Source organism: Rhea pennata, chromosome 5 (genome assembly GCF_028389875.1).
Source record: "Rhea pennata isolate bPtePen1 chromosome 5, bPtePen1.pri, whole genome shotgun sequence".
Lineage (NCBI taxonomy): Eukaryota > Metazoa > Chordata > Aves > Rheiformes > Rheidae > Rhea > Rhea pennata.
In genome coordinates this window covers 62,052,145-62,079,317 of record NC_084667.1, presented here as the reverse complement: position 1 = coordinate 62,079,317, position 27,173 = coordinate 62,052,145, and the positions used below count along the sequence as shown (strand labels likewise).

At 42.8% G+C, this 27,173-nt stretch overlaps 1 protein-coding gene across 6 annotated transcripts; it reads left to right on the top strand.

The window, feature by feature from the left end:
* The first annotated feature begins 2,589 nt into the window (after nt 1-2,589).
* Nucleotides 2,590-26,207, top strand: ZBTB1 (zinc finger and BTB domain containing 1). Of its 6 annotated transcripts, none has more exons than XM_062577217.1 (4): nt 2,601-2,677; nt 5,675-5,841; nt 7,720-7,900; nt 12,050-15,339. In XM_062577217.1, exon 4 carries the CDS (start codon nt 12,070-12,072, stop codon nt 14,200-14,202), a length of 2,133 nt encoding a protein of 710 aa, XP_062433201.1. In that variant the 5' UTR covers nt 2,601-2,677; nt 5,675-5,841; nt 7,720-7,900; nt 12,050-12,069; the 3' UTR covers nt 14,203-15,339. The 6 variants fall into 6 exon arrangements, with proteins under 6 accessions (XP_062433205.1, XP_062433201.1, XP_062433204.1 ...); XM_062577220.1 differs by lacking the exon at nt 2,601-2,677 and adding an exon at nt 3,547-3,578 and having other exon boundaries at nt 5,741-5,841; XM_062577223.1 differs by lacking the exon at nt 2,601-2,677 and adding an exon at nt 24,895-26,207 and having other exon boundaries at nt 5,124-5,841; nt 12,050-13,958.
* Nucleotides 26,208-27,173: the final 966 nt, after the last annotated feature.

Sequence of the window (27,173 nt, the reverse complement as noted above, 5' to 3'; positions counted from 1 at the left end):
GGGGACTTGCGCTGCGCGGGGGCCGCCGGCGCTGCCTTGTGGCCACTTGGCCGTGCCGCCCCCGCCTCCATTTCCGTACAGATCTTGGGGTGCTCTTCTGTCCTCTCCTCTTTCTTTTTTCTCTTTTTTCTTTTCTTTTCTTTTCTTTTCTTTTCTTTTCTTTTCTTTTCTTTTCTTTTCTTTTCTTTTCTTTTCTTTTCTTTTCTTTTCTTTTCTTTTCTTTTCTTTTCTTTTCTTTTCTTTCCTCTCTCTTCCGTTCCCCTTTCCTTTCCTTTCCTCTCCTGACCCAGAAAGCAAGCAGCCCGTTGCAGGCACCACCACTGCCCGCCGCATGGGAAAACGCACGTAAAGCTGCAGCCCGGCCTTTCCCCGCCGTCCCCGTCGGTGCCGTAAGGGCGCTCGCCAGCCGCAGCCGAGTCTCGGGGACCCCCAGAGTCTTTCCAGGGCTTCCTGCGGCCTCTTGCGAGTTTTCACAACGTCAGTTATTTAAGGGAAGCGCACTGGGTTTATCCCGCTTCTCCGCAGGATGCTCTTCCAGCCGCGGAGATACCTCGCTGCGCGCCCGTGTTTAGGCATCTTCGACGCATCTTTTCCATGTATTTGGTGATTTGCTGTTTAGACCTGCTCAACCTTGTGGTGGCCACTGTGTCTGGCAGCAAGGACCTCCACAGCTGCTGGGGCAGTGTTGAAGGGCAGCTTCCGTTTTGGTTTTCCAGATGCGTTGCTTGTCCCTCAGACTTTTTTAATTAGAAAAGGCAACAAACAGGCACTTCCTACGTGCTTTCTCCGTGTTTTTCATGCAAGCTCATGGATCTGTGGCAGCCACCTCTGCAGTGGTCTCTCGCCTGGCTTGGTGCCGTCCTACACAGAAGACATCCTCTGCCTTTGATCGGCCTTCCCGTTTTTCTCCGAGCCTTTGCTATTTTGCACTTCGTTTTCCCGTTGCCTTCCCTTAGCGGCGATTCTCTTCATGGGACCTGCTCTGGGTCAGGTTGCAAAGCAGGATGGAGGGAAGACGCGGCGCCGGATGGCCGGGGCGGCCGCCGAGCCGCACCGCGCAGCGCTCGCCTTCCCGTAGCGTAGCGGCGAGCTCGCTGGGGTCCATCCTGCTCCTGCAGTCCTGGGTTTGCACCGCTGGCGGGACTGGGGCTCGGCGGAGCTGTGATCCTGCCGCTGCTATTAATATCGGTAGCTGCTTTTCTCCTCAGCAAAGGTTAGCTGAAGGTGGCTCCAGGTTTTGTGATATTTAACATATTTATTTACCTGTGTATGGGGTGAGTCGCTCTTTGCGGAGAGCGTGCTATTTATTTAAACGATTAATTATTTACACATTATTTAGGTTGAAACTGGTCCAAAGAGGACTTTAAAGAGCTTCAGAGAAACTTGAGCCAAGTTGAGGGAAGCTACAACGAGAACTGAAATCTGGTGGCAGTATTCGCCTTAAAACACGCAGCGGACGGTACGATGCACCTCGAAGGACTTCGGCCGACATGGCCAACACCACGGAGCTGGAAGAGCAACCGGGATGTAATCAGGGCAATCGTGACGAGCGCTTCTGCTCACTGGTCCATGGGGGCCCCCAAATTAAAAAAAAAAAAAAAAAAACACATATATATACGCATAGGAAGGGAGGTGCCGAGGCGGCCCTGTGCCACGGCCAGGGCCGGGGCGCGTTTTGGGAGCGCCGCTTTTATTCGGTGGCGGTTGGAAACGCCCGGGACGCGCACGGGGGGTAGGAAGGGAGCCCCACGTGGAGGCCAGGACTGTCGATTAATCTGGTTTGGCCCCGTTTCTGTGCAGAGCCGCAAGATGCCTCGGAGCAGCCGCGGGGATCCCTGGAGCGGGGATCCGCGCGGGTACATCTTAAGGCCGTGAGGGGTTATTTGTTTACTTGTTCGCTGGTAACCGTTTTCAAGTTTGTAAGCAGATCCTTAACTTTGCTCCAATTAAAATTTTCCCTTCAGCTTGTCCGGTGCCGAGAGGTCTCGAACAGCGTCTGATGCTCGCGCGCGGTGACGGCCGCCGGTGCGGGGCGGAACGGGCGAGGGGCGAGCGGAGGCGCGGGGCCCCGGCAGCCCGGGGAGAGCTGCCTGCGGGGCCAGGAGCGGTTCGGGGGCGCTGACCCGGGAAGAGGCCTGGGAAAACCCGTCCGCGAGAGGCGCAGGAGGAGGAGAAGGGGGGGGGAGCGCAGCGCGGCCCCGGTGATGCGCGGCGAAACGCGGGCGCGCGGCGGGGGGGACAACCCGACAGGAGGGGGGGCCCCCGGCGCGGCTCGCGGCTCCGTTACTATCGTTATTAACTATCGTTATTATTAGTCCGCCGTTGTCGCTGCTGTCGGCCTCCCGCGGCGGCGGCGCGGCCGGGCCGGTCCCGCGGGGCCGGCGGGGCGGGGGGCGGCGGCGGCGGCATGGGCGGAGAGGGCAGCGCGGCGGGAGCCGCCCGGCGTTGGCGGCGGCGCAGCAGCGCTGGCAGCGGCGGCGCGCGGAGCCGCCGGCCCCAGCGGCGCGGCGCGGCGCGGCGCGGCGGCAGGGAGGGAGGGGCGCGGCGCGGCGGCGGAGCCGGCGCGGCGGCGGCGGCGGCAGCGCGGCGGCGGAAGTCCTTTGTTGCAGCCGCGGCGGCAGCGGCAGCGGCGCGGGCAGCTCCCCCTCGGCGGCCGCCGCCTCCCCCCGCGCCGCGGGTGAGTGGGGGCGCGCCGCGGGCCGGGGGCCGCCGGGCCGGGCCGGGCCGGGCCGGGCCGGCCGGGGGGGAAGGGGGCGGCGCGGCTCGGCGCGGCGCGGCGCGGCGGGCGCAGCTCCGCCGGCGGCGGGAGGTGGGAAGTGGCGCGGCGTGGCCCGGCGCGGCGCGGCGCGGCTCGGCGCGGCCCGCCATAGCGGCGGCGCGGGAGGCCGGCGCGGCCGGGTGCGGGCTGCCGAGGCGCGCCGTGACCTTGCGCGGCGGCGGGCGGGGGCCGCGGCGCGGCGGGGCCTGCGGAAGCGGCGCCGGGCGGGAGATGCCGCCGCGCTGTTCCGGGGCGGCGGGCGAGGAAGGGCCCGGCCGCTGCCAGGCTCGAAGTCGCGCCGAGCGCCGCGGGCGCTGCCCCGAGCGCACGGGCTCGGTCGGAGCTGCCTTCTCTCTCTCTCTCTCTCTCTCTCTCTTTTTTTTTCCCCTTTCCCTCCCACTTTAGTTTTGTCGCAGTAGCTCAGTGAAAGGCGAAGCGGAGCTGAAGCCTGAAGGGACGCTCCACCCCGCCAGCCCGGAGACTTGGGTTTCAGCGGGGGCCGGCGGCGCTCGGCGCTGCCTTGGGGGCAGCTGGGGAGGAAAGGGAGCAGTTTTGTCACGCGAAAACAAGCCCTCTGCTGCTCGGGGAGCAGCGTTAAAAATCTGATTTCCTAAAAGCAATCTTCTCCTTTTCCTCCCCAGGCAGAAAGGTAGTGAAAAGAATAGATGGGACTCCAAATTTTGTTGTGGCTTTTTGAGTTTGTTTTCTTTTCTTTTTCTTTTTCTTTTTTTTTAAGGACTGTAACTAGCTCAGGTTCTCAAGGTTGCCCTGCTCACCGGCTGATAGACGAGTGCCTGTTCCCCTTGACACGTAGGCATTGGTAAATGGGTAGCGTAGTTTGGATGCTGTTTGATATTTGGATGTTTACTGCCAGGTTATGTAATTTGCCTGCATTATTTCTCTGATGCACTACAGTATCACAAGGTACAGCACGTAGTGCAAAACTGTCCGGGGCCGAAACAGTGGTGCGTTCCTCAGGCTTTTAATTACATTAAACAAACATTCCTTTAATTAAAGGTGTTTGTTTAACATTCCTCATGACAGCTCTTGGAAAAACCCACACATCGGTAGTGAGCAAAGGGGATGTAGGCTTCTGACTTCTGCTGAATTCAATCATAAGCTTTTGTGGTGAGCGGGGGAGAAGCGTTTAGACCATATGGCTATATAAAAAACTGGCCAAATGTGAACTGTTGCAGTGCTGGCAGACCATAGCGGTGCCTCCCTTGCTCAGAGATTTTTTTTCTTTTTTCTTTTTTTTTTTTTTTTTTCCCTAAGCCGCAGCACAGTGACTTGACAAATCTCTACAGAGAGAATTTTGGTTGACCAGTCAGGGAAACTTGGAAGTCACAGGTCACGTTAGTTGCCCTCTGCTGCTGTTTGAGATACTAGAGGGCATTAGGTGGGCACAGGGGGTAGTTGGATGGATGAGGGATGGTTGCAGAAGGAGTAATTTGGGTAAAGAAGATGTGGATTTGTGCTGCATGGGAAGCAGGGAGAAGTAATAGAGGCCTTTATTCCTCAGTAGCTGGAAAGTTTTGAGTAGTGCAGAACAAGATCACAGGCTTAACAGATGCTTCAGCTCTGCTTGCACAATTTTTTTTTTCACAAAATGCAACCAGCATTGTCACTGGCGCAGGAATTTGCAGTAATGATGATGAGAATGCTCATATAAATCTGTGACCTTGTGTATTTAGATGCTTTCCAACTTGCATGTGTGAGGTTCATCGCTTCATTCATAGACTTCCACTGCTATTAACAACGGAAAGTCCTGAAAGTCTAGGACGGATGAAGCCTTAGTAATTACCTGCTTCATGGAAGAAAAAAAAAAAAAAACTCCTTGGAACTGAGGCAGTGAAAGTTTCTTGATCAAACTTGTAGCGTCCTTCCTCCTAGTTGTTACAGCTGGACTTCTCACTGGAGGTTTTCTGGATCTCACGTGTACATAGTGTCAGCAAACTAGTGCAGATCTTCCATTTTGACCAGTAGTTCCCCAGCTGTAGGGTTACTTGCCCTTCCTCTGCCTAAGCATGGTGAACACTACTGAAATGCAGAATTGGCTGTGTTGGTCCACAACTAGAGCCCTGGTTCAGGTAGGCAGGTCTGGTTCAGACGGCAGATGTGCTATGTGGGCACAGCAGCTGACAAAATTTGCATGAAGACCATTTATAACCTCAGATTTGTCTGGCAATTTTTTTCTTTGTATATGCTGTGCCTTTTTCTTTGTGTATGTGTGCACTGCAAAACTGTCTAGAATTAGCTAGCTGCTGCAATTCTTCATTAAACTTGTTTCATTTGATGTGGCCCTTAGTGGCTTTATACTTTCCAGTGCTGCAAGTAAATTTTGAAGCATTTAAGACCAGAAAGTGTAAATAAAATATGTAGTCTGACCTGTGTTTCACAGGTTATTGTGCTTCCAATAACTTGGTAGGCCGAAGCATAATTTGAAGGTCTCAAGAGATGGCTAAACCACCAAGTTGCCTCTTGAAGTTGAAAGTTGGGATGACTGAAGAAGCTAGATTAAAAAAAGAAAGAAAAAAAAGAAAGCTCATCCTTCAGTTCCAAGGCTAAAATTTGGTGTTGGAGTTTGTTTCCACTAATTCTTTCTTTCAGATATATCACTACCACATTGCCTGACAAGTTTTTGCAACTGCAAAGGTGTCAGATAAATGAGAACTCTATTTCTGGAATAATCTTTGGTGGCTGGAAAGTTACTCTCAAACACTGTATAAGCAAGCTTTCATACTTTTTACTCCATAGATAGGATCTAAAGATGCTGCAAGTGGATGGTGACTTTGAGGGCTTTAATTCAAACTTTGTTTTCTTAATTTATTCACTCATGTTCCCCTGACCTATTCCACATCTTTCAAGGAGTTCTTACTTGAGAATATATAACGTATTTTAACTAATTCTCAGCAGCTGAGAATCTTGACTGGTTAAATTTCAACTGCCGTTTCTTGTTTGTGGAAATCGATGCTGAATCAGCAAGACGACCCTGCATGGAGATGTGGGATTGAATGGCTCCGGTGGCTAGCGGTCCGAGAAATTTGAGCACCTTATTTTTCCCCCACTCAGATCTAAGCCAGGTATCTATTGAAACTTCTAGCTATACAATAGCAAAAAGTGTCGTAAAAATTATTTGATTCAGCCACTGGGATGCGTATGAAAATTAGTACCTACATCATTGCAAACAGCTTTGTAACTCATGTGCCTCTAGGCAGCTGATTGGAAGCACTACGGGAGGAGGATAAATTATACCTTCAGACCTTTATAGTTCAAATAATGGAGCTTAATGTGTAGTTTTTCCTTGGCAGGAAGTGGAATTCCTGTAAATGTCCTAACTCATTATCAAGGCTAAACCTGCAACAACAAATTGCAGCTTATCCATACATGCTGTTGAGGTGGACCTGATCCAGTGGTCATCTGTCCGCAAGTTCTTTCCCTTATTTGCAAAATTTGTGTAAACTGAGCCACCTCCTCAGACTCTAGCAATCTCAGTGGCTTCCTCTTGGTTATCTCTAGATGAAATGTGTTGCCTCTTGAGAACTCCACTACATGCCTAAACTTCTCATCTATTGTACATAGAGCTTAGATGTGCAATGTAGGCGTCTCTCCTGAGCGGCTAAATGCTGTCGTTAGGAATCCAGATTCTTTGTTGGATCTGATCCATACAAGATGAAGTAACTCTAAGGAGAAGTTCTCAAGAACCAAGGTCGGGGTGAGATACGGTGTCAGAATGGATGGGGAATTTGGTCTCCATTGCCCATGCTCTTGTTTCTTTGGATAACTGGGAATTGTTTTCTTGAGGTTTTTGTCTTGTTTTCTATTAGTGCCAAATTCTCTGCTCATTTATTATACTTTTGTCGAGTCTGTTCTCGGTTTCCAAAGAAAAGCAGCCAGTAACTATGCGTGTAAGCACTCCGTTTTTGCCTGCTCAGCAGTGGAAATGCTGGGTTTTGAAAACCACCTACTAATTTTAGGAGCTGAAAGGCTCCTAAATCCTGAATATTGTGGTACATTTTTAAAAGGCAAGTTAACAAAAGAATTTTACCAGTGTCTCTTAGAGATTAAAAAAAAAAAGAAAGAAAAGAGAAAGATTGAGGGCTTTTACTTCTTCAGTTTTAAAACATCTTAAAAGATTTAAATTTGAGGAATGGAAGAAAAGCATGGAACTATAGTAAATGCCTGCTCTTTCTGGTTAGCACGCTTCTAAACAATATATTTGGTTAGACAGTGTTACTAGTGCAGCTTACCTTGGTGATGATAATATCTGAGTAGTAATTTTATATGAGTGGTGAGTCAAAAGAAGCAGTTTGAATCAAAGCCTAGCAGTATAAAATTAAATATTTGCTAGAAAAACAGAATGCATATAGTGACCTTGAGTTTAAAGATTAGCATGAAATTGCCTGAAGTATCTTCACTTTTTACCTTAATATCATGCTTTTCTAGCATACTTTTTTCAAAACACCTCTGCATCATTCAGTATTGCTCATGGCATGGCCAGTTTTGGGCTTACTGCACAAATCAGTCACTGCTGAAGATGAAATTACTTAAGTTCCTCATGGACTTTCCTGTGACATTTGTGACTACAGCATTTGGGTGCTTCACAGATGTAGTGAGCTAGTCAGGCAAAGGGCTATCATTGCTTTGAAATAGGAAACCAAGTCAGAGAGGATCAGAAGTAATTACAAATTTTGAATGGGCAAACTGATATGCACCGAGCATTAATTTTCCAAGATACTCAGCGTATAATGTACACAGAGGGTAACTTCCGTTGAGCTCAGTCGCTAATTGTGCTCCTGTGTACTAACAAATTTGACATCCAAAAAAAATGTAAGCCAGACTTATCTATTAAAAAAAGGGGGGGGGGGGCTGAAATGACTTTATCTTGGTGCTGACAACGATGGGATCGTGTTCTTTAGGGCAGTGTTTTTCCTATTGAGATTCTCCTTTTCTTCCCACAGCCTCATTCACTTCACATCCTCCAAATTCTATACCAAATGTACAGGAGTCTTTCACTTGTTAACTGAAGAGCGCTACTGCTCTGCTCCGTCCCTGGACAGATCCAGAGTGCGTGCTCAGTGAGGAAGGTAGCCTTTGGTAAAAGGAGCATTGGAACACTGAACTACAATATATATGTAAAAGGTAGCTGAATTAATATTGCATTGGAATGCTTAATTGTGGCACTTAAATTTGAAACCTTGTTTTGTTTTTATACAAGGGCCTGTTTTTATTCTAATGCTTGCTTTTCTTTCCAAAGCGAACTTCAAAATAGTTTGCAACACTGAACCACCCACATGGGTGATAAAGGCAGATCTCTGCCATTTTAGCAATTGAAGTAACAAAATAATGGTAAATGTTGGTTCTGTGAGGGTTTGCTCTTAATGAGAAAGAGTTTGTCAGTAAACCTGTGGTGTTTGGTGACCACTGCGAGGGAATGGCTGAATGGCAAGTTCAGACTTCAGTTCCAGTTTGAGCAGGTGATGATTTTTTTTCTGCCCATTTTCCAGTCAAATTATTGTTTTTATCTACACCCCACTTCTGCCCTAGATTCTGTGATTTGGCTCTTTCCTGATCCCTTACCCAAGTGGTTTCCTTCCCCTGTTTTAGATCCTCATTGTACCTGTATTTTCATCCCATCGCTGCCTCCTCTTGCCTCAGTATTTCCACGCAGCCTGGCTCATCCTGGCCCCCAACTCCCATAGCTTTTTCTCTCTGCTCATACAGTTCCCAGTCTCCACGTATTTTCACTAAGTTGACTACTTGATCTGGCTCGTCAACCAGAACCAGCGTCTTTTCCTTCAGACTGCCAGCAGGAATGCTGAAAACGCAGCAGGGATTTTCTGCACGTGCTCGGTTTTGTGGTGCTCAGCCGTCTTAGCAAGCCCTGCATCAATTCGTGACTCTGCGGAGGTGGCACGAAGCAGAGGTCTGAGTGAAAGAGGTGTTTTCGCGCTAGGTGGGATGGCTCAGGCAGCCCCTGTATACCAAGGAGAGCTGCATAATGATGAAATGCTCCCAGCAAGGCTAAAATCTGAGATTTTAATTACTAACAAAGCAAGTCTGAAGTGCAAACAAATTGATCATTTTTCCTCCCCACCCCAGGCTTATAGCTTGGCCAAATTTAGGCAGATTTTCATGTTGTGACAACATACCTAACACTCGGCACCCCTTTGCATATGAAGTCTCTCTTCAAAGGCTTCTGAAGGGTTTTTTTTTTTTTTTTTTTTTTTAAGAAACTAATAATGTAGACATACAAAAGCTTTCCCTTAGCCTCATTCTTGGAACTGTTTTGAGTGAAATTTTGTGGAAAAAATATCAGTTTGAAGCAGACAATTTCAAGGAAAGTTTTTGCCTTTGCTAGCTGAAATGTGTTAGTTAAATTGGCCAAAACAGGCTCTCGTAATGGGAAGTGCTGGCAATCATAAATACATAGTTACGTACAGCAGGTTAACAGAGAATCCAGAGGGAGGATGTCAGTACTTATGTTAACATAGATAAGTTTGAACATTTTTTGTGTTTTAATACTTGCTTGTCATACCTCTGTGGCAGAGGCCATGTACATATCCGAGCACCTTACCTTCCTGTTTGAGCAGGCTGAAGCTCAGGCTGGTTCTGTCCAGAGCGGTGGTAGGAGATAGGCATTGCCAGTGTGTCATTTTTGTATATCAGGACTCAAGGGCTGAAAGCTCTACAGAGTTCCTCTGTCAGAAAAGGAAATGCCTTTTGCCTTTTTTCAAAGAAGAAGGAAACTCAGAAAAGATGTGCCGGCTGCCAGACCGTTCCCATTGTTTTGACATGCCCCCATGTGCAGGTGCGTGCTGATACTCTGTGACCTTCTTTTTGGTGCACGCTTGCTGCTTGTACTGCTGTTTTTCTGTTAGAAGATGCAGTGGAATACTTTCAGTATACAAAAGTTATTTTTTTAAATGAAAAAATCAAACCTGCCATTGTAGGGGAAGAAGAAGATTAAAACTAGCAATTCCACGTTCTCCCCGTAGCAGTCCTGAGCCTTTTCTTGTACTGATGGCAGTACGCACCAAGATGCCAGCAGTGTCTTAGACTGCATCTTCTCACTATTTCTTGTTGTTTTTCAATCAGTTCTTTCCCAATACTCAGCTGTTATTCTTAATACTTGTATGTAACTCAATGTGTCAGGTATCTGATGAATTACCTCAAATCCCAAACACTTTAGCATTTGGAAACACGTGAAGTGGCTTTTATTATTGCTTGATGTTGAGAGCTTTGTTGTTATTCACAGAAGCATCTGAAGTTAGCAAAGACTTGGACTAGAATCGATTTTTCTGTAGAAAAGGCAAGAAATTGTTTCAGAGATTTTTGTATATACAAAGCCACCTTTTTGCATGTTAGTAAGAAAACCAATTAATGAATTTTGTATAGCAAATTATATTTCAACAGTGGACATAGTGTGCCAAGCTGGTGAGAGAACTGTGGCAGGGTATTCACTTTGAGTTTTTGGGTTGGAGGATTGGGTTCAACCTAAGTCTTAAGTTTCCTGTTGCCAGCCAAGGTCGTGTGCTGGTAACGATCCAGAAATACTGCTGTATGAATTGGCAGGAGGGAACATGACTGGGCAGGGGTGAGTGCTTTCTTGTCTAGAAAGCCCAAACGCATTGCTTCCGCAGTTGTCCCCTATAAAATGAGGAAAGAGAATAATGACTAATATCAGGTCTGCTGCTTTACAAGTTTGTGGTGTCACCTGGCTTGTTAATTCAGTGCTGTAATTGTGGAACTGGATTTCTCTGCCCGTATCCAAGCCTCTAGGAGATGTAAGCTGTCAGGGCGATGATGGTGAGGGAATAAGAAAAAAGTCAGGGTGCATTTCTGTGTGTTTTTTTTTTGTTTGTTTGTTTGTTTTAATTTTGGACAGCTGAGAGAATGGAGAGATAATATTCCTGTCACAAAGCAAACCAGGCATTTCATTAGGAAGCATATTAAACTGTGTTTCATATGTTGTTTGTTAGCTTGTACTTTATACAGCTCTCCTACAGTTATTTCTATTGTTTTAAATAGCCTTTCACAATGTTGAGAATGCTAAGTGTTGCTTTAGGCTTTTCTTTTCATTTAGAGTGCTTTTTATACCTTCTTTTGCTTTCCGTGTTTTTGGTAGGGATTATATACATCAGTAAAGATTTCTGAAAATGAGCAGTGACTGGCTACCGTAGCTGGCTTACGTGGTTACAGTTTACCTCCTGTAAATCAAATGCACACCTCCTGTTTACAAGACCATTCTTCTGGATAGTTTTATTAACATAAGAACAACACATTTTCTTTCTCTTCTCTGTTAAGGCCAAATTAGTCCTTCCATTTTGTAACACTCTTCAGCACTGAATGAACTTTCCCTCTAGCCTATGCAGATTTTCAAGGTTTCATTTCCCTGTGGCTCCATCTCTGGCTTGCAGACCTTCATGGTCCTCCGTTGTTGAGTTTCTCTTTGTCCAGTCTCCCATCTAAACGCTCTGGTTGTGTTACACTGCTCTGAAGGAGTGGTTTTGAGAGCAGTCAGAGGCACAGCGTGCACCACTTCCTGCCTCTCTGCAGTCCATGTGGCTGTCGCACAGCTAGCCTGGTGACCATGCATGTTGCATGTGGGATCTAGTCTACCCTGTGTTTACGAGACTGCGTTTGTTTGCAGTTCTAGTTTGCAAGATGCCTACCAAATAAAGTTGAGAATGTCTCTGAGTTGCCCTAAAGTTCAAAAAGTATGTGGATATAGCCTTTGTGGACGCTTCACTATTTGTTTAGTTTCCTTAAAGGGGGAGGCGGGGGGTGTGCCTGAGCTGCAGTTTTCCAATAATCTGTTCCATCACATCCCTTAGATTGACAGGTGAAAAAGGCAAGTCGAGACTAAACAACAATTTCTTAGAGTTCGCTTGTACAGGCGTTGTCCTGGGAGCATCTTACAGATGTCTACCTTACTCAGTTTTTGAAGTTCTGCATCCAGAATTCATATCTGAAAATCTGGGCTGTAAAACTTTGAGCTATATTTGCTAATTATATTCTAGCAGCATTATTCTGTCATATATGTGGTGGTTATGTTTATTAGCTTAATAGTTTTGTAAGTCTAATTGTGAGAACATGGAATTACAGATGTTTTCATTGGCATCAGTATTCTTAAGTAGTTACCAACAAAGACCTCCAGATAGTAAACTGTACCACAAACAGTGTGAGAATAGGAAGATCTAGAGAGGAAAAAGATGGCAGTTCCTGCCTACACTTAAATAAATTTTGCTTTGTGTGCTCATGGTATAACATGTCTTCTTCTTTATGCAGGGCTATAACTGAAGCACAAGATGGCAAGAACCAGCCACAGCAACTATGTCCTTCAGCAGCTAAACAACCAAAGAGAGTGGGGCTTTCTCTGTGACTGCTGTATTGCTATTGATGATATTTATTTTCAAGCACATAAAGCAGTCCTTGCTGCCTGCAGCTCTTACTTTAGGATGTTTTTTATGAACCATCAACACACTACAGCCCAGCTGAATCTAAGCAACATGAAGATTAGTGCCGAATGTTTTGATCTCATTTTACAGTTCATGTATTTAGGAAAAATTATGACAGCCCCTGCCAATTTTGAGCAATTTAAAGTGGCCATGAACTATTTACAGCTGTATAATGTACCCGAATGTCTAGAAGATATACAGGATACAGACTCGTCTAGTTTAAAATGTTCATCTTCTGCTTCTAGCACGCAGAATAGTAAAATGATATTTGGCGTAAGAATGTATGAAGACACGGTCGCTAGAAATGGCAGTGAAGTAAACAGGTGGGGCATGGAGCCGCCAAGTTCAACAGTAAATACGTCCCATAACAAAGAACCTGATGAAGAAGCTTTGCAGCTAGGCAGTTTCCCTGAACTATTTGATGTCTGCAAAAAAAGCACCACGTCTAAATTCTCTCACACAAAAGATCGCGTGTCCCATTCACGCCGTTTTGGAAGAAGCTTCACCTGTGACAGCTGCGGGTTTAGTTTTAGCTGTGAAAAGTTACTGGATGAGCACGTGTTAACATGCACTAACAGGCATTCTTACCAAAGTGCCAGGTACTATGGTGCTGACAAAATTGACTTTAACGAAAAAGACTCTTCTTCTAAAATACTCTCTGGACAAACAGAAAAATATAAGGGGGACACAAGCCAAGCTGCTGATGATTCTTCATCTCCTGTGTCAAACATTACAAGCAGAAAAAGCAGCACAGTTGCATCAGAGACATCAGGTGAAGAAGGAAGTAGGGCCTCTGAGAGGAAGAGGATTATTATCAAGATGGAACCAGAGGACAATCCTGCAGATGAGCTGAAAGATTTTAATATTATTAAAGTGACAGATAAAGACTGCAATGAGTCTTCTGACAATGATGACCTTGATGATGAACAGGAAGAGCCGCTTTACAGATACTATGTTGAAGAAGAGATCAGGGAAAAGAGAAATGCTCGGAAGACTTTAAAACCCCGTTTATCCATGGATGAGGATGAAAGAAAGTGTTTAAAAAGTCCACGGCACCTTAGCAGGAAAGCTCCTTCAGTGCAGGAAGATGTGGAGAATGCTCCCTGTGAACTTTGTGGGCTAACAATCACTGAGGAAGATCTATCCTCTCATTATTTATCCAAACACATAGAAAATATATGTGCCTGTGGCAAGTGTGGTCAAATACTGGTCAAAGGTAAACAGTTACAGGATCACGCACAGACCTGCGGAGAACCCCAGGATCTGACCATGAATGGTATAAGAAATTCTGAGGAAAAAATGGACTTAGAAGAAAATGCTGAGGAACAGTCAGAAATAAGGGACATGATGTTTGCAGAGATGCTAGAAGACTTCAGGGACGGTCATTTCCAAATGAACAGTCTTCAAAAAAAACAGTTATATAAGCATTCTGCGTGTCCCTTCCGATGTCCTAATTGCGGTCAGCGTTTTGAAACTGAAAATCTAGTGGTTGAACATATGTCAAACTGCCTAGAGCAAGATCTGTTTAAGAATTCCATTATGGAAGAGAATGAAAGAGATCACAGGCGTAAGCATTTCTGCAATCTTTGTGGGAAAGGATTTTATCAACGGTGTCACTTGCGGGAACACTATACTGTTCATACCAAGGAAAAACAGTTTGTTTGTCAGACATGTGGGAAGCAGTTCTTAAGAGAACGCCAGTTGCGGCTCCACAATGATATGCACAAAGGAATGGCCAGGTATGTCTGTTCCATTTGTGATCAAGGAAACTTCAGAAAACATGACCATGTACGGCATATGATATCTCACTTATCAGCTGGAGAGACTATATGCCAGGTCTGCTTTCAGATATTCCCAAATAATGAGCAACTGGAGCAGCACATGGATGTTCATCTGTATACATGTGGAGTATGTGGAGCAAAATTTAATTTGAGAAAAGATATGAGATCTCACTATAATGCCAAGCATTTGAAAAGAACATAAGCATAAACATACTGTTAAAGCATTAAGTTGTCAGCAGAGAGAACACCAAAGCAAGGCATACAGTATAGTAGACAGAAATTGAAAAAAATTATTGAAAATAAGTCTCTTTTTTATTATTTTTTTTAAGACCCTCTTAATCATAGGTGTCTATTTAGGCTCATTAAGTATATAGCTTTGAAAAACATCATGTGTTTAATTATTACATTTTCACTGTTTCCTAATACCAGTTTCTGTTCTTAATTTTATTGTTTACTAAGTAGATATACAAATCATTATTTTTAAACTGTAGATTAAAAGCACAATGTTACCCCTTCACTGACTGCTATTAAACAGTTCTCCGATCCATGTCCATAAGATGAGTGCTTTAATATTTCCCTGTGTTGTTTCTTCATGTGCAAATTTTAGATCACAGTGATTAACATGCAAGAGCATAATTGTTCATAATCCTCAAATTAATTTTGAAAATTAGAAACAATGCCAAGAAATAATCCTTTGCTCTCTGACTCTGCTGTAAGGGCAGTGCCAGCTGTCCCATTCCTCTGCTTCTTGGCTTTGTGGAAATTTGCATCCCACTGTTCAGAGCACATAGGCTCAGTTAAACCTTGCAGGCTTGGATTGGTGTGCACGAAGGGAAAGGGAGTTAATGACTGTCACGATAACCAAGGAATTTCCAGCTGACTGGTCATTTTCCAGACTTGAAATTCTGGCAGAACTGTAACGGGCACTTCTGCTGAACAACTGATGTTGGCCTTTTGTTTTCTATCTGTACCTGTGTGGGTATATATATATATATATAATCTGCTTATCGTAATATCCAAGGGAAGAGTGGTTATGGTGGATTGCTAGGAATGCAGAATTGTGATTTGCGTTGAAGACTGCATTTCTCAACCTAGCTGTAAATGGGTGCCTTGCTGTTTTTGTTGGAAAGTTAAAAGTGGGATGGGTGTGAAGATAGTTCTGTTGCTTGGGGGGGAGGGGGAGGGAAAGGGAAAGGGGAGTGCGGCTCATGTGAACCTTAGATTTTTTGTTTCTTGTTTTCATGATACTTTCTGAATGTTCTGTTTTTCAACAAGAATATAACGAGAAAAGACTGCAGAGTTTGCTTAATAAATGTAAAGACATTTTATGCCTTTTAAAGATTTTTTTTCTGATTTTAGCATAGCCCTAATCTTTGTAGCTTGTCACTTAATTTAATTGAACTTAGAAGTCCTACTGTGTGTCAGCTGACATCAATTCAGCAAGGCTGTTTGGCCTTTGCAAGAACAACTGGCTTTGACTATTAGGCACCAGCTGTCTAAATGTTTGCCAAGCGCTTGATTTTTAATGGGGGAAAAAGCATCCTAGTATTAAGTGGTGGAGAAAACTATTAAAAAATAAAACCTAGCAATACTTTCTCCTTGTAGATCTCATTTTATCAAAGAGGGCAATAACACTGTCCCCCTACCGAGCCATGGAGAGAGAAAAGTAATTTAGATCACCTTGCATATCAGTGGTGGAGTTGAGAGCAGAAGCCAGTAGAAGCTCAGCCCAGGGCTTTCACTAATTGTCACTGTTAGAATTGAGTTTTGACACCTCACTGTTTCAGTTACAAGGGATATCTAGCTCATAAAGCAAGATTTTAGACTATATAAAGAAACTAAAGCAGTGGATTATCTCCATTATAATCATCTAAATTAGCAACAATTCTCTTACATTTATTCATTTTTAAATGTGCATATGAATTTCTTGTGATTGTTGGAGATGTGGATGTCTTGTAAGGCACAGTGATGGAGAAAGGAGTAGCCCAGCGATGAGACTTCAGTTCTGAACTTGCAGCTGGCCCTGAGAAGAGTGCTTCAGTTGCATTTTGATCCTTTAGCGTTTTGCCCTAACTGCTCAGTCCTACTTTTTTTTTTTTTTTTTTTTTTTTGATGGGGCTGAAGCCAACAAAGTCCCAAGTAACACTGGGACAGAAAACACCACTGACATTAATGCACACTAGCATTTCAGTTATTTCAAAGCTTCTCACTTCCAAGGGATTTAGGCCACATTTCCCATTCCAAACTGAACTGAACTGAAGCTCAGGATGTAAGTGTTCAAAGAATAATCAGAATGGCTATTTTAATGCTCTCTTAGCACTGGAATCAGTGGTGAGGAGGTGATTATAAGCTTCAAAAGACAAAATATTTAACTGTCTACTAGGATGGTCTTTGAATAGTTGGTCAAGGCAAGTGCTGTAGCAGGAGCTGGGGGAGGTTAATGCACTTAACATACCAGTTCTCTGACATTCAGGTTACCTCTCCAGACACCAACTCCAGCTGAACTGCAGACAAGCAGCCAACGATGGCAAGGGCGAGGACTGGAGAGCGCAGGAGAGTTGACAGGAAAGCCTTGTGGCACTGGGTGGGCTGAGAGATTTGGGAAGCTTGGTGAGAGAAGGAGTGGTGGGGAAAGGCTGGCAGGTCTAGGAGAAGAAAAAAACAGCCGTGCAGTGGGGAGCAGAGGGGAAAATTTCCAAAGGTGGCATGGAGAGGGAGCCTGGTGGAGTGGATAAAATGTCCTGTAGATACCTCAACAGAGTGAGTACGCCTGGGAGAGCTGGCAGACGGGACTCTGCTTGCTATGGCACAAGCTCCCAGCACAGAGTGTGAACTGGCCCAGTGCTAGAGGTGCTGCAGCAGAACAGCAAAGTTGAGATCAAAGATTTTGTTGGAATGCAGGACTAGAGAAAAGGAGGAGGTGACTTCTGCAAAATGAGAGATCTTCCAGAATACAGTCAAGGGCTAATAGCCACTTCTACTCTGAGTCAAGAGCTCTTGTTTAAAATGTATTGATCCAAACTGACCCCAAACCCCCAAACTCACAAAAACAATTCACTTCTGAGTGCAAGTTGGCCTGCCAACTAAAGAAACTAAACTGAGGAATTAGGAATGGTGGTATTTGTATGTATTACATTTCTTTATGAACACTCTGGAATATCTCTCTTTTTCCATTTTAAGCTATGTTGTAGTAACCTTTCCCATCTCAAGGAGGGTTTGATGTAGCTGTCTCTAAGGTTTGTTAATACTTTCCCTACTGAACTTGAATTAATGTTTTTCCCGGTCTTATGAAACAACAACAGTTCCCTGGCGTTCACATGCATGAGTGTCCAGACTAATGCTCAAAAAGAGCATGAACAGCACTACAGGGAAGCTCAGAGTGGATCTCCTTGTTTGTAGGCAGAGAAATACAAAATAACTGAAATAGCCCCAAAGTGATAAAGGAGAAAACCTCAGAACAAATCAAAGATATTAAGTAATAAACAATACAGCCTGGCTTGTGAATAGGTGAGGGGAATATATATGGTGACCTGAAAGCATGCACAGGAACAGCACTGGCATATTGAAGAAAAGGGCTGGTGTGGCAGGAAGAATTTGGGTGGTGAGACCCCAGAAAAGGGTGGGTGCCAGCCTGCCTGGTGCTGGGCACTCCGGGAGCAGGAGTGCTCTCCCCAGAGTGGCAGCATGCCTGCAGGAGCCCAGAATGACAGCTCTCCTATTGTGACAGCATTAAAAAAATTATTCATTGCAGAGACAGAGAAGAAAAGCAGACCTGAAAGAACAATTACAGCTACAATATCCTAGAAGTCTTACGGTTACTTGAAAGGTAGTGAAGGAAAAGCAAAAATACTTCATTTAGAGTTCTGTTTCCTCTAACAAATTTGTACTTTTCTATCATCCTAACACAGTTCCTTTGTATCTCCTTCTTGGGCTAGGCAGAGCTTTACATTCTAAATCCTGTAAAGCACTTACCGATCCTTCAGAGTGGACATTTAAGTGTTAAATTTTTACAAGGTATAGGTAGAAAGAGGCAAGGATTTGCTGGACGTTTTGTCGCATGTTTTTTTAAGTGATTTGCTATTCCTACTGGTAGAGGATCTCTTTCTGTTCTGTTATTTTTCTCATTTTGGTAGTGGTGTAGGCTACAGCTCTGCAAAATATTTTATTAGTAGCCTGCCTAGCTCTTAGCTTTCATGATTTGGCGAAAGTTACAAAGAGGAAATTTATAGTGATTTAGAATGAGCCTTAAAATATAACAAAAGCTGTCAAGCTGCTTTTTCAGCATCTGAGGGGCAGTTTCAAATATTAAAATTATATATACTTGTAAGTGTTTATGGGAAGTAGTTAATTCAAAGACTATTCACATTTGTGTATAATAATATTTGTAATTAACAGATCTGTGAAGAAATCTTGATTTGAATAGACTAGAATATCACAGTACTCAGAATTATAAGAATTTCAACTTTTACTAAGGGTGTTCTCCATGTAGTATTTTCAGTTAATGGAGAAAATACAATGCTGCATATTTTTTATTTCAAAGCTGAAGACAGAAAATAACCTGCCCTTGAGACTATATTAAAAATGTATTGTCATAAAAGTGAATAATTGGACTACATTATTGTATTTGAACACACTAGTGCTAAAAGATCAAGGATAGCTCAGTTATTGATAGGATATAAGTGAGTTCCTGCTAGTGCTACCTTGGGCACTGGCACCTCTTTCCTCCTCCCTGGCTAGCTTAGCTCTGCTGTCCGTTGTGTGCCACCCCGTTCGTTGTCCCAACACAAGTTTTTATATAGCTTCACAATGACTGGGATCAAACAACAGACTTTTTTTCCCCGGCCCTGTGGGGCTATCTTTCAGCTGGATCAGAAGTGAGTGGCTTAAATGAGCTTAAGCACAGCCACTGCCAGAAGTCAAAGCACAGCCTGAGTGCTGCTCAGTCTCTGTCTCCCCCAAGCATCCTCGTGGAAGCTGTGTTCTTAAGTTCATCTATTTCCTGATAAGGAAAAAAGGCAGCCCAGCCTCTCACATACGAATGAGACACATCGACGCTATCTGCCCTCTTTATGAGAATTGGAAACCTTCCTGTATTCAGCTCACCCCTCAAATATGCTCTGGAGCTTTCTTTGTCTTGAAATAGACTGCGTAGCGCTCCATACTAGTGACTTAGCGTGGTTTCCTGGGCCCCCTGCCAGGCGCGAGCTGGGCCCTGTGTCCGGCCAGCCACCAGTAATTGCTCCCACCTTGGCCCGTCACGCCACCCTCCAGCTCTGGCCGGCTGCAGCTGGGCTGCTGCTCACTGGGCAGTGGTGCCTCTGCTCACCCTCTGCCCTGCTCCCCCAGCCCCACTGCTCGTGCCGAGCACGTGTATTTATTTTATGATAACAGGGGACAGTCATCTCGTTTTGGTCTAATAGTGAAAGCTCACGAGAACCTCGTGTAAGTTAAGGAGCTACTAGTAGTTGCTGTTAATATTCCAGTGTGTCTGGTTCTGACTTTTAGGTGTTTCCCAGTCTGAAAGGGTTAAGAATCAAATATTCTGACTTCCTCAATTCTCAGTTGGTTTGAAGCTTGTCATAGACTTAAAGACCTACATGACGAAGCATGACTAATTTGACTTTATAAAAGTCTGAAGGCTAAAAATTACGAACATGCTTTTAAACGCTGACACTTGTATAGTTCTCAGTATCTGTAAACCTGTTTTTTGAGTTGTCTTCCAACTTTCAAAAGAAACTCCTAAAATATCACTATGAAGTATATTCTTGAGACGTGCTATTAGGTTGAGATTTTTGAAGGGAGAAGATGCTAGAAAACAGATTTTATAAATTAAATTTCTTCTGCCACTTTTACAGAGACACTTCTGGAATTCTGGAATTAATTGTGACCTTATTTTTTCAAGAAGAAAGACAAATCTTAATTTGTTACAGTGGAATAGAGCACATAGCTCAGGAGTCAGTTCATTGTGACTATAAATGTTCAGCCCTGAAAGAAACAGTCTGCGTTCCTTTTTGCATTCTTGAATGACTAATATCAACTTTACAAGAGAAATACTATCAGAACTTTTCTTGTACTGGTTTTGTCCACAAATGTCTTGCAGTTTTTTTTCTTTAATTTGTAGGAAAACAGTATTGTGCATCATACTTTCAGAGATGCTGTTTCCAGCAATCTGCACACATTTCCTATGAAAAATGTAGTTGAAAACATTTTTTTTTTAAGTTTCATATGAATGCATTCAAGGGAAAATAATAAAATTATGAGCTGAGAAATCAGCACATAGTCAGACAAAGGTCAGCTTTTTACTACCCATTTGTTTTGCCTATGTGGCGTGGAACATCTCGTCCTCAGAACCTAGTATTTTAGACCTGTTCAGTGCCCTTGATGCTGGTGAAAGTCAGAGAAGTGCCTCTGAAAAGCAGCTGTGAAGTACTTTCACATGCCCCGTATTAATAATCTTTTTATAAAATACTCATCTGTTCCACCATGGAGAAAAAAAATGCAATTTTAACTTGTCTTAATCCTTACAATTTAGAGAAAATGAATGGTTTAATCCTTTCCTGTGTCTTCTGACACAGAAGAGGACTATATGAGAACTATAGTAAATCTTCCTCCAGCAACAACCACAAAAACAATGCTGCTTCTAGCATTTCCTGTGGGAGAAAAAAAAATCTAGCCCTTTCAGAGCTGCTCAAGAAAGAACTTCCCTCTCAAGTCCCGATGCTGCTATTGTTTCTACTGAAATTAAACTGACTGGCATCAATGAGACTTTGGGATGTTAATTTTTTAGGTGTAAATAAGAGATGATCGCAGAGCAGTATGTCTTGTGGTTCTGTAGGCACCCCCAACACTCCTGACATGGAATGAGAAGAGCGCATTCCTCACAGGCCTCCAAATCCTGGAAGCCCTGTGGATTGTGGGAAATCCACTGGAAATCAGGACTCCGGAAAGCCTGAGTTCTCAACCTGTTCTCAACCTGTCCCTATTATAAGGCACAGAGCCATCAGTGTTAGTGTGTTACCAAGGTCTCTGCAGCAGCAGTGTTGCTAATCTGAAAAATTATAAAATCCCCCCAAAATCAGTATTTTTCTCTCTCTCCTCTCTCCCCTCCCCAAGTCAGAAGATTGCTTTTTTCTTTCAAAATTCATCATTTTGGCTCTTCATTTGCTTTCTGTTTTCTGAAATGTGATGATGTGCTGTCTTCCTTTTCCAGCAATGACTAGGGCTAAAACCTCACCTTTTAAATGGTTCTCACATGTTCATTTGAACCTGCTGCTTTAAAATATAAATGTTAAAAGTAGTGGGAGTTGGGGACAAAAATACCTACTCTCTCCTTTTATAAGGTAACCATCCCACTAAATTGGGAGTTGTCGGGAGAAGGACTTTTGCTTCTCACTCCCTCAAAAATGAATGGGAGAAATAATGTAATTGTAATGTCTTCTCCATAGCAAAAGCCCTAAGACCATGAAACTTTGTGGAAATACAGATACGTGAACTATAAACAAGACTAGATACACCAGACTAATGGTGTCTGCTATGTTCCTTCCTTTTACACAAGAAGTTGTCATTAGAGCATTTATTCAGGATGGTGCCTCTGTTTCCCTGCTGCCTACAAGGTTTCTATCTCCCAGGAGAGAGTCTCAACCACTCAGCTACTGAGATTCTGGTCTCTTGCCAGTGATGATTTAATTATTTATACAAAGTGGAAGCATTTCAATAGATGAAATCTAGAATATCTCTTTTTAAGGAGCAGGGTAGATATGATAGTACTGTATAGGGAGGAAATACAGAATAGGATCCCTTAGAGTAGACAAAGAAATGGACTTAATATTTCTCACAGCCCAGGTGAGAGTTCGTATCTATGAGCTGCATTGCTATCGCGTAGATTAAACCTAATTCCAGTATGTTTGCATATCTGTAAAAACATATTTGTAAAACATCACCAATTACAGTCTGGGTGTCTGGAATTATGAGAATAAGCCCCACCTATTATGCTTTGGGACAGGGTTGTGTTTCACTTAAATTTTACCAGCTTGTTCTAACATGGTCATTTCTGCCACAAAACACAGATCTCCTGATGAACAGTAACTACAAAAACAAAATACAAGACACAAGAAAACTTACAATGTAATTGCTATAGTTCTGTTTTATTTTGCTTGTGAAAACAAAATAGTTAAATAGCTCAAAGGTGGTTTCCTTTGGAAAATGTGTTTATTTGATCAAATTCAATGCAATCTAGACCCCAAATATAAATTCAAGTTTCAAACAGAGCACTACTATAAAAGTAGAACTAGTCTGTGGCCTTCTAGACCTCACAAACTTTGTTAGTTTGTTACACAGAGTCAAAATAAAGCTGTCCCTTAAAACACATACATTAACTTCATCCCTTTCACTCACCACAATGTTTCCTTTCCGATGTGCTTTTTCTTCCAATCATTAGGGCTGTGCCTTAATCACTAGGAACCTGGTTGAACTACAAAGTTCTTAATAAAAAGCATATATGCTATGAATGGAACATCGTATCTACTTTAATCATTAAAGAATAGGCTTTGAGGGTTACTGCTACTATTTTCTAGGCTTGAAGCTCTAAAACCATCAGAACAGGACTTACCTTTTATTCCTGATTCCCTTCACATTCTAGAAAGCAGGGTGAGAACAACAAGGATTCTCCTCTTCCAAGTGGAGCCTGGAAAATCTTGCTAGTTTGGGGCTTTTTTGTCCTTAGCTGGCTGAATCTTCAGACTTCTGATATATGCTTTAAGCATTAAAAAAAGCATTATTAGTACATTATGAGATAGGCCAAGTTCACCCACCTAATGGAACAAACTCATGCAGATGTCATGCAGTACAAGAACCTGGTTATGCCAAATCTAGGGAACTATCCTGGATTATCTCCAGTTCTTCCTTTCTTGTAAAATTCCAACTAATCACAATTTTCCTGTGATTTCTATGAAGTGGAAGAAACTGCATCTCTTGCAACATCTATGAAATGCTTAACTTTTTTTTGCAGATGCTAATATATTCCTGTGATGGGGATGTATGGGCTCCATCTGGTGGCTAATTTAAAATACCTGTATTTCTATTTAAAAAGATGAAACAGTTCTATAGTTTAGCTGAGTTTAATGTGGGAAGATTGTAGGAGCAGATCCTCTTACAGTTGTGCTTTCCTTTACAACTGCTGTTCTTAGGGTAACTAGACAAGTTTAGAGACTGGGAGTAGGACACAACATTTCATCTCTAATTTAGCTCACTGTGGACTAAAAGTTATTACCAATGCCAGCTGTTCATTTGTATTCACAATTCTCAATGTGAAACATACCACCACCACTGACACTAATTAACAGTATTTTTACAGTCTCATCAGAAAATTTTAATTTAATATTCACCAAAGGCAACTCACCTTCCCACACTCAGAGATGACCTCTGCAGTATAGTTGGTGTATTTGAGCGTGGTGATGTAGAGAAGAAGCTCAGTCATGCCTCATGAGTTGTGTATGATCTGCAAATAAGAGAGATCTTTGACTGTAAAATGCAGGCCAGTAACTTAATAAACATTGATTTTAAACACTGATAATACTGGGTTAAAAGGAAAAAAAAAAAGAAAAATGTTTGCATGTGTACTGTGATTAGAATATTTTTTTTTCTCCTTTGCCCGCCTGGGTAGCATCAACTCAGCCCAAGTCCAGCTGTCTACAGATGCCATTTTACCTTAAAATAAAGGGCTTCCCAGATGACTTCTTTGCCCAACATCAAATATATGACACTGCATAAAAGGTAGATACCATATACAGATGATTCTGGGCCTATGCTGTAAGGGCCCAGCTGCATGTCAGATGGGAGCATCCTAGAATGCTCTCTGAAGTGTGGAGCATCACTCTCATGACTTTCCCCTCAAAAGTATGCCAGCAAATTCAGCCCTGAGCTGGCCTTGAGGATGCTCAGCAGGTAAGTACTATAGACAGTTGCTAAAGCTGCTTCACCTGCAGCCTCAAAGGCTTTCCTGCTCTGCAGTGCAGACACAGCCATGTGGGCCAATGATGCTATGATGTGTATAAAAACATCAAGTGAAAATTAGTAGATACCTGTAAGTACTACAATAGCATACTTCGTACAATGTGATTGACATACCCAGAGGAAAAAAGTAGTGTACCAGAGGGGATTCTTTTTAAGTGTTACATACACATGTCCCGAAGTTATTGACTGCTTGTATCAGCTACAGAACTGCTCTGTTTGTCATAAATTGATTTGTTCCACAGAGACGTACTGGAATCGTAAATGTTTTTGTATCATTAGGCTGCATTTAACCCAAAATAATAATTTGAGAGTTAAGTAAATATGTAACAGTCATCTCTGAGTCAGGCAAGTGAAAACCAACAAAAATAAATGAATATATGAAGCAGTATGAAGCAGCATTCCAGAGTGGTGGGTGTTCCAAGCTATGAGATGATCAGCCTGATGGGAAATAATGCTCTTGCAACTGCTTGAGCATCCACTAAACCTAGCCATAAACTGCTGTTGGAAAGTAATAAATATATACCAAAAATAACTTCTGGGAGGCCTTGGAGGTGTTTTTCTTAAGCGAATCTTTAGTAGTTTTTAAAATGGAAGGCAAAGGAGAAAGAAACACTGAAACAAATGAGAAGTTTCTGAAACAAGAGCAGAACATTGTTTAATTTGGTGTTTTGGTGGGTTAGGGGTTGAGGAAAACGAACTCTATGGCTTTTAAGCACAGTTCTCTACCTTGGTGGGCACTTTGAACATAACTGGAGGATGGGTATTTACTGCAAAACCAAACCATAGTGAGGTGGGAGGGGCCACATCATGCTAGCAAATACAGTACTAGAATATGGGCTTCTGACTTTTAATATTCTTCTTGCATTTCTTTTCTGCATGGCAGTAGTGAAATAGGGACTTCTAAGCTTCTGAACAACTGAGAAAACCAGGTTTGAAGAAGACATGAGGAAGAACTGTTCGGCAAAAGATTTCTTAAAAACTCAGAACCCTGTGTGCCAGATCTGAATTGGCATCATCACTGCTTTTTTTGACATACCACTTGCAAAAGGCGCCAAAGCAGTCAAATTAGAACACCCAGTAAAAGTGCTTTTGGACTCTTTTCTATACTATAAAACTTACCTCCTTGTGACTATCGTTTATATATGTCAAAAACTAACTGAAGTCTCCTTTCACAGAGCAGATAGTCAAAAGAGGCAGATGCCCAGTGTTAAGGGCAGCACTCAAATGAGTTTGCAAAGGTTGTTAATCATGCTGGACTGCTCCCTTTTTTCTGAAATGAGGCTTATTGACTAAAACTGGTCAGACTTTTTAGTTTAAACATGAGAAGTGTATACTGATGAATTAAAACTTACACATTTTCAGACAGTTACAATGCTAAACTAACAAGAGTTAAAGAAGTAATTTGTTTTAGTCTGGACTACAAGGTGAAAAAACCTTGAAAACTGAGCAAAAAGGGTCCCTGAGGACAGGATGATGAGAAAGATGCAGCTGACTTTGACTCCCCTTGCCACCACCATCATCATTTGCAAGCTGAAGAGGACCTTCCATGCAGCACAGTGCTTAAATATGGAGAGTAAAGAAATGGTGCTCTGGTCTTATTACAAGAATGGTGAAAAATTGTGACCACGAAGGAGATGAGTAAATGTGAAATAATCTTCACAGGGCACAGGGTGCACTTTGTTTTGGATCTAAACCTTGCAAAAGCTGGCTGGAAGAAGAGAATAAGGCATTTATGTTCAGATTTGAACATTTCAGGAATCCTAGTATTTCCAGCTAAGCTAATGGGAAAAAGGCAAAACAAGGCAGTCAATGTTTCAAATTCAGGGCCAGCACGGATTAAAAAACAGTACTAATTTCCTTTGCTCCCCCAGACAACAGTGGATCAGACTGAGACTTGTAAGCAGACTAAACATGCTGAACTATATTCTGCTGTAGTTTTGCATCTTACTAATTCTAGTCATGACTATAAAAGGATGTTTCATTGTTCAGTATAACTATTATCTCAAGTAGAGCCTGTCTATAATTTTATTTTAAATTGGCATTATTTTTGTTATTGTTGTTATAAAGTATGTAAAATATTGTCTGTACTGCAGCTTGTATAGGGCATGTATCTTTGCTTGCTTTACTCCTTTTGAGTTTATAAAGTTGCTATATAAATGCAAGATGGTCAGATATCTTTGAATGTGGTTATTTCATCTTATTACACAGCCCTGAACATTTCAGCATATAGATCTTCAAGGTATCACTGGTTTTAACATATAATGTCTTAAAGATTAATACAGGCGTTCTAAAAACCTTCAATACAATACTGGAATGCTGACACTTCTGTCACGTTGGCTGATCTAGAATAATGCTGAATATCTAGAAATAGGTGAATAATGGGTGAGTATCGAGAAACAGCCAGGTACCCTGGAGAACTCTGGGAAAAGGCACGATTTAGCTGGAAAAATCTAACAGAAAATGGAAAGACCTTTCCACAGAGACCAGGGAAGTTACAAAACAGCTAGGAACTTCATGAAAACAGGGTCAGAAGGGAAAAATGCTTATAGTATCACCTAAAGTTAGGCCTAGAACTACTAGGCCAAAGCAATATTTTTTTAAGCACAGGAAGTCTAGAACAGACTCTGACTGTTTTGTATCTTAGCAATTATTTGTAGTCTATGTAAAATATCAGTGAAGAGATTCCAGGTTAGTTTTCGTTATCTTTAAAATTTAACCTGTGCTTTAGTATAGTATATTTAATAAAATGTTCTTACAAGTCTGCTTATTATTCTCATTTAATTCCATCCTATGCCCGAGTTAAAAAAGTCCCAGCAACAAGAGTGAAGTTCTAATTAGCATCTGCTTCATCTGCCCCTGAATTTTTCCCATTCACCTAGTAAGAATGACAAGGGGGGAAATTGAGATGAGTAAAAATGAGAAAATAAGAGAAATTCATAGCAGATACAGCTCATTTTTCATCAAAGTTCTTCAAACTAAGCATTAAAGTGATTCAAAGTGATTAATCGAATTATATTGATTTGTGAGTATGAAACATTGATCTTTGACTGTATTTACAGTACATCATATTCCTTGTTTAAGACTTATCACCATTTTCCAGCTTTGTAGTAATTGTCAATACCAGGAGTATTTTGTTTAACCCCATTCAGAGCAGGTCTAGAA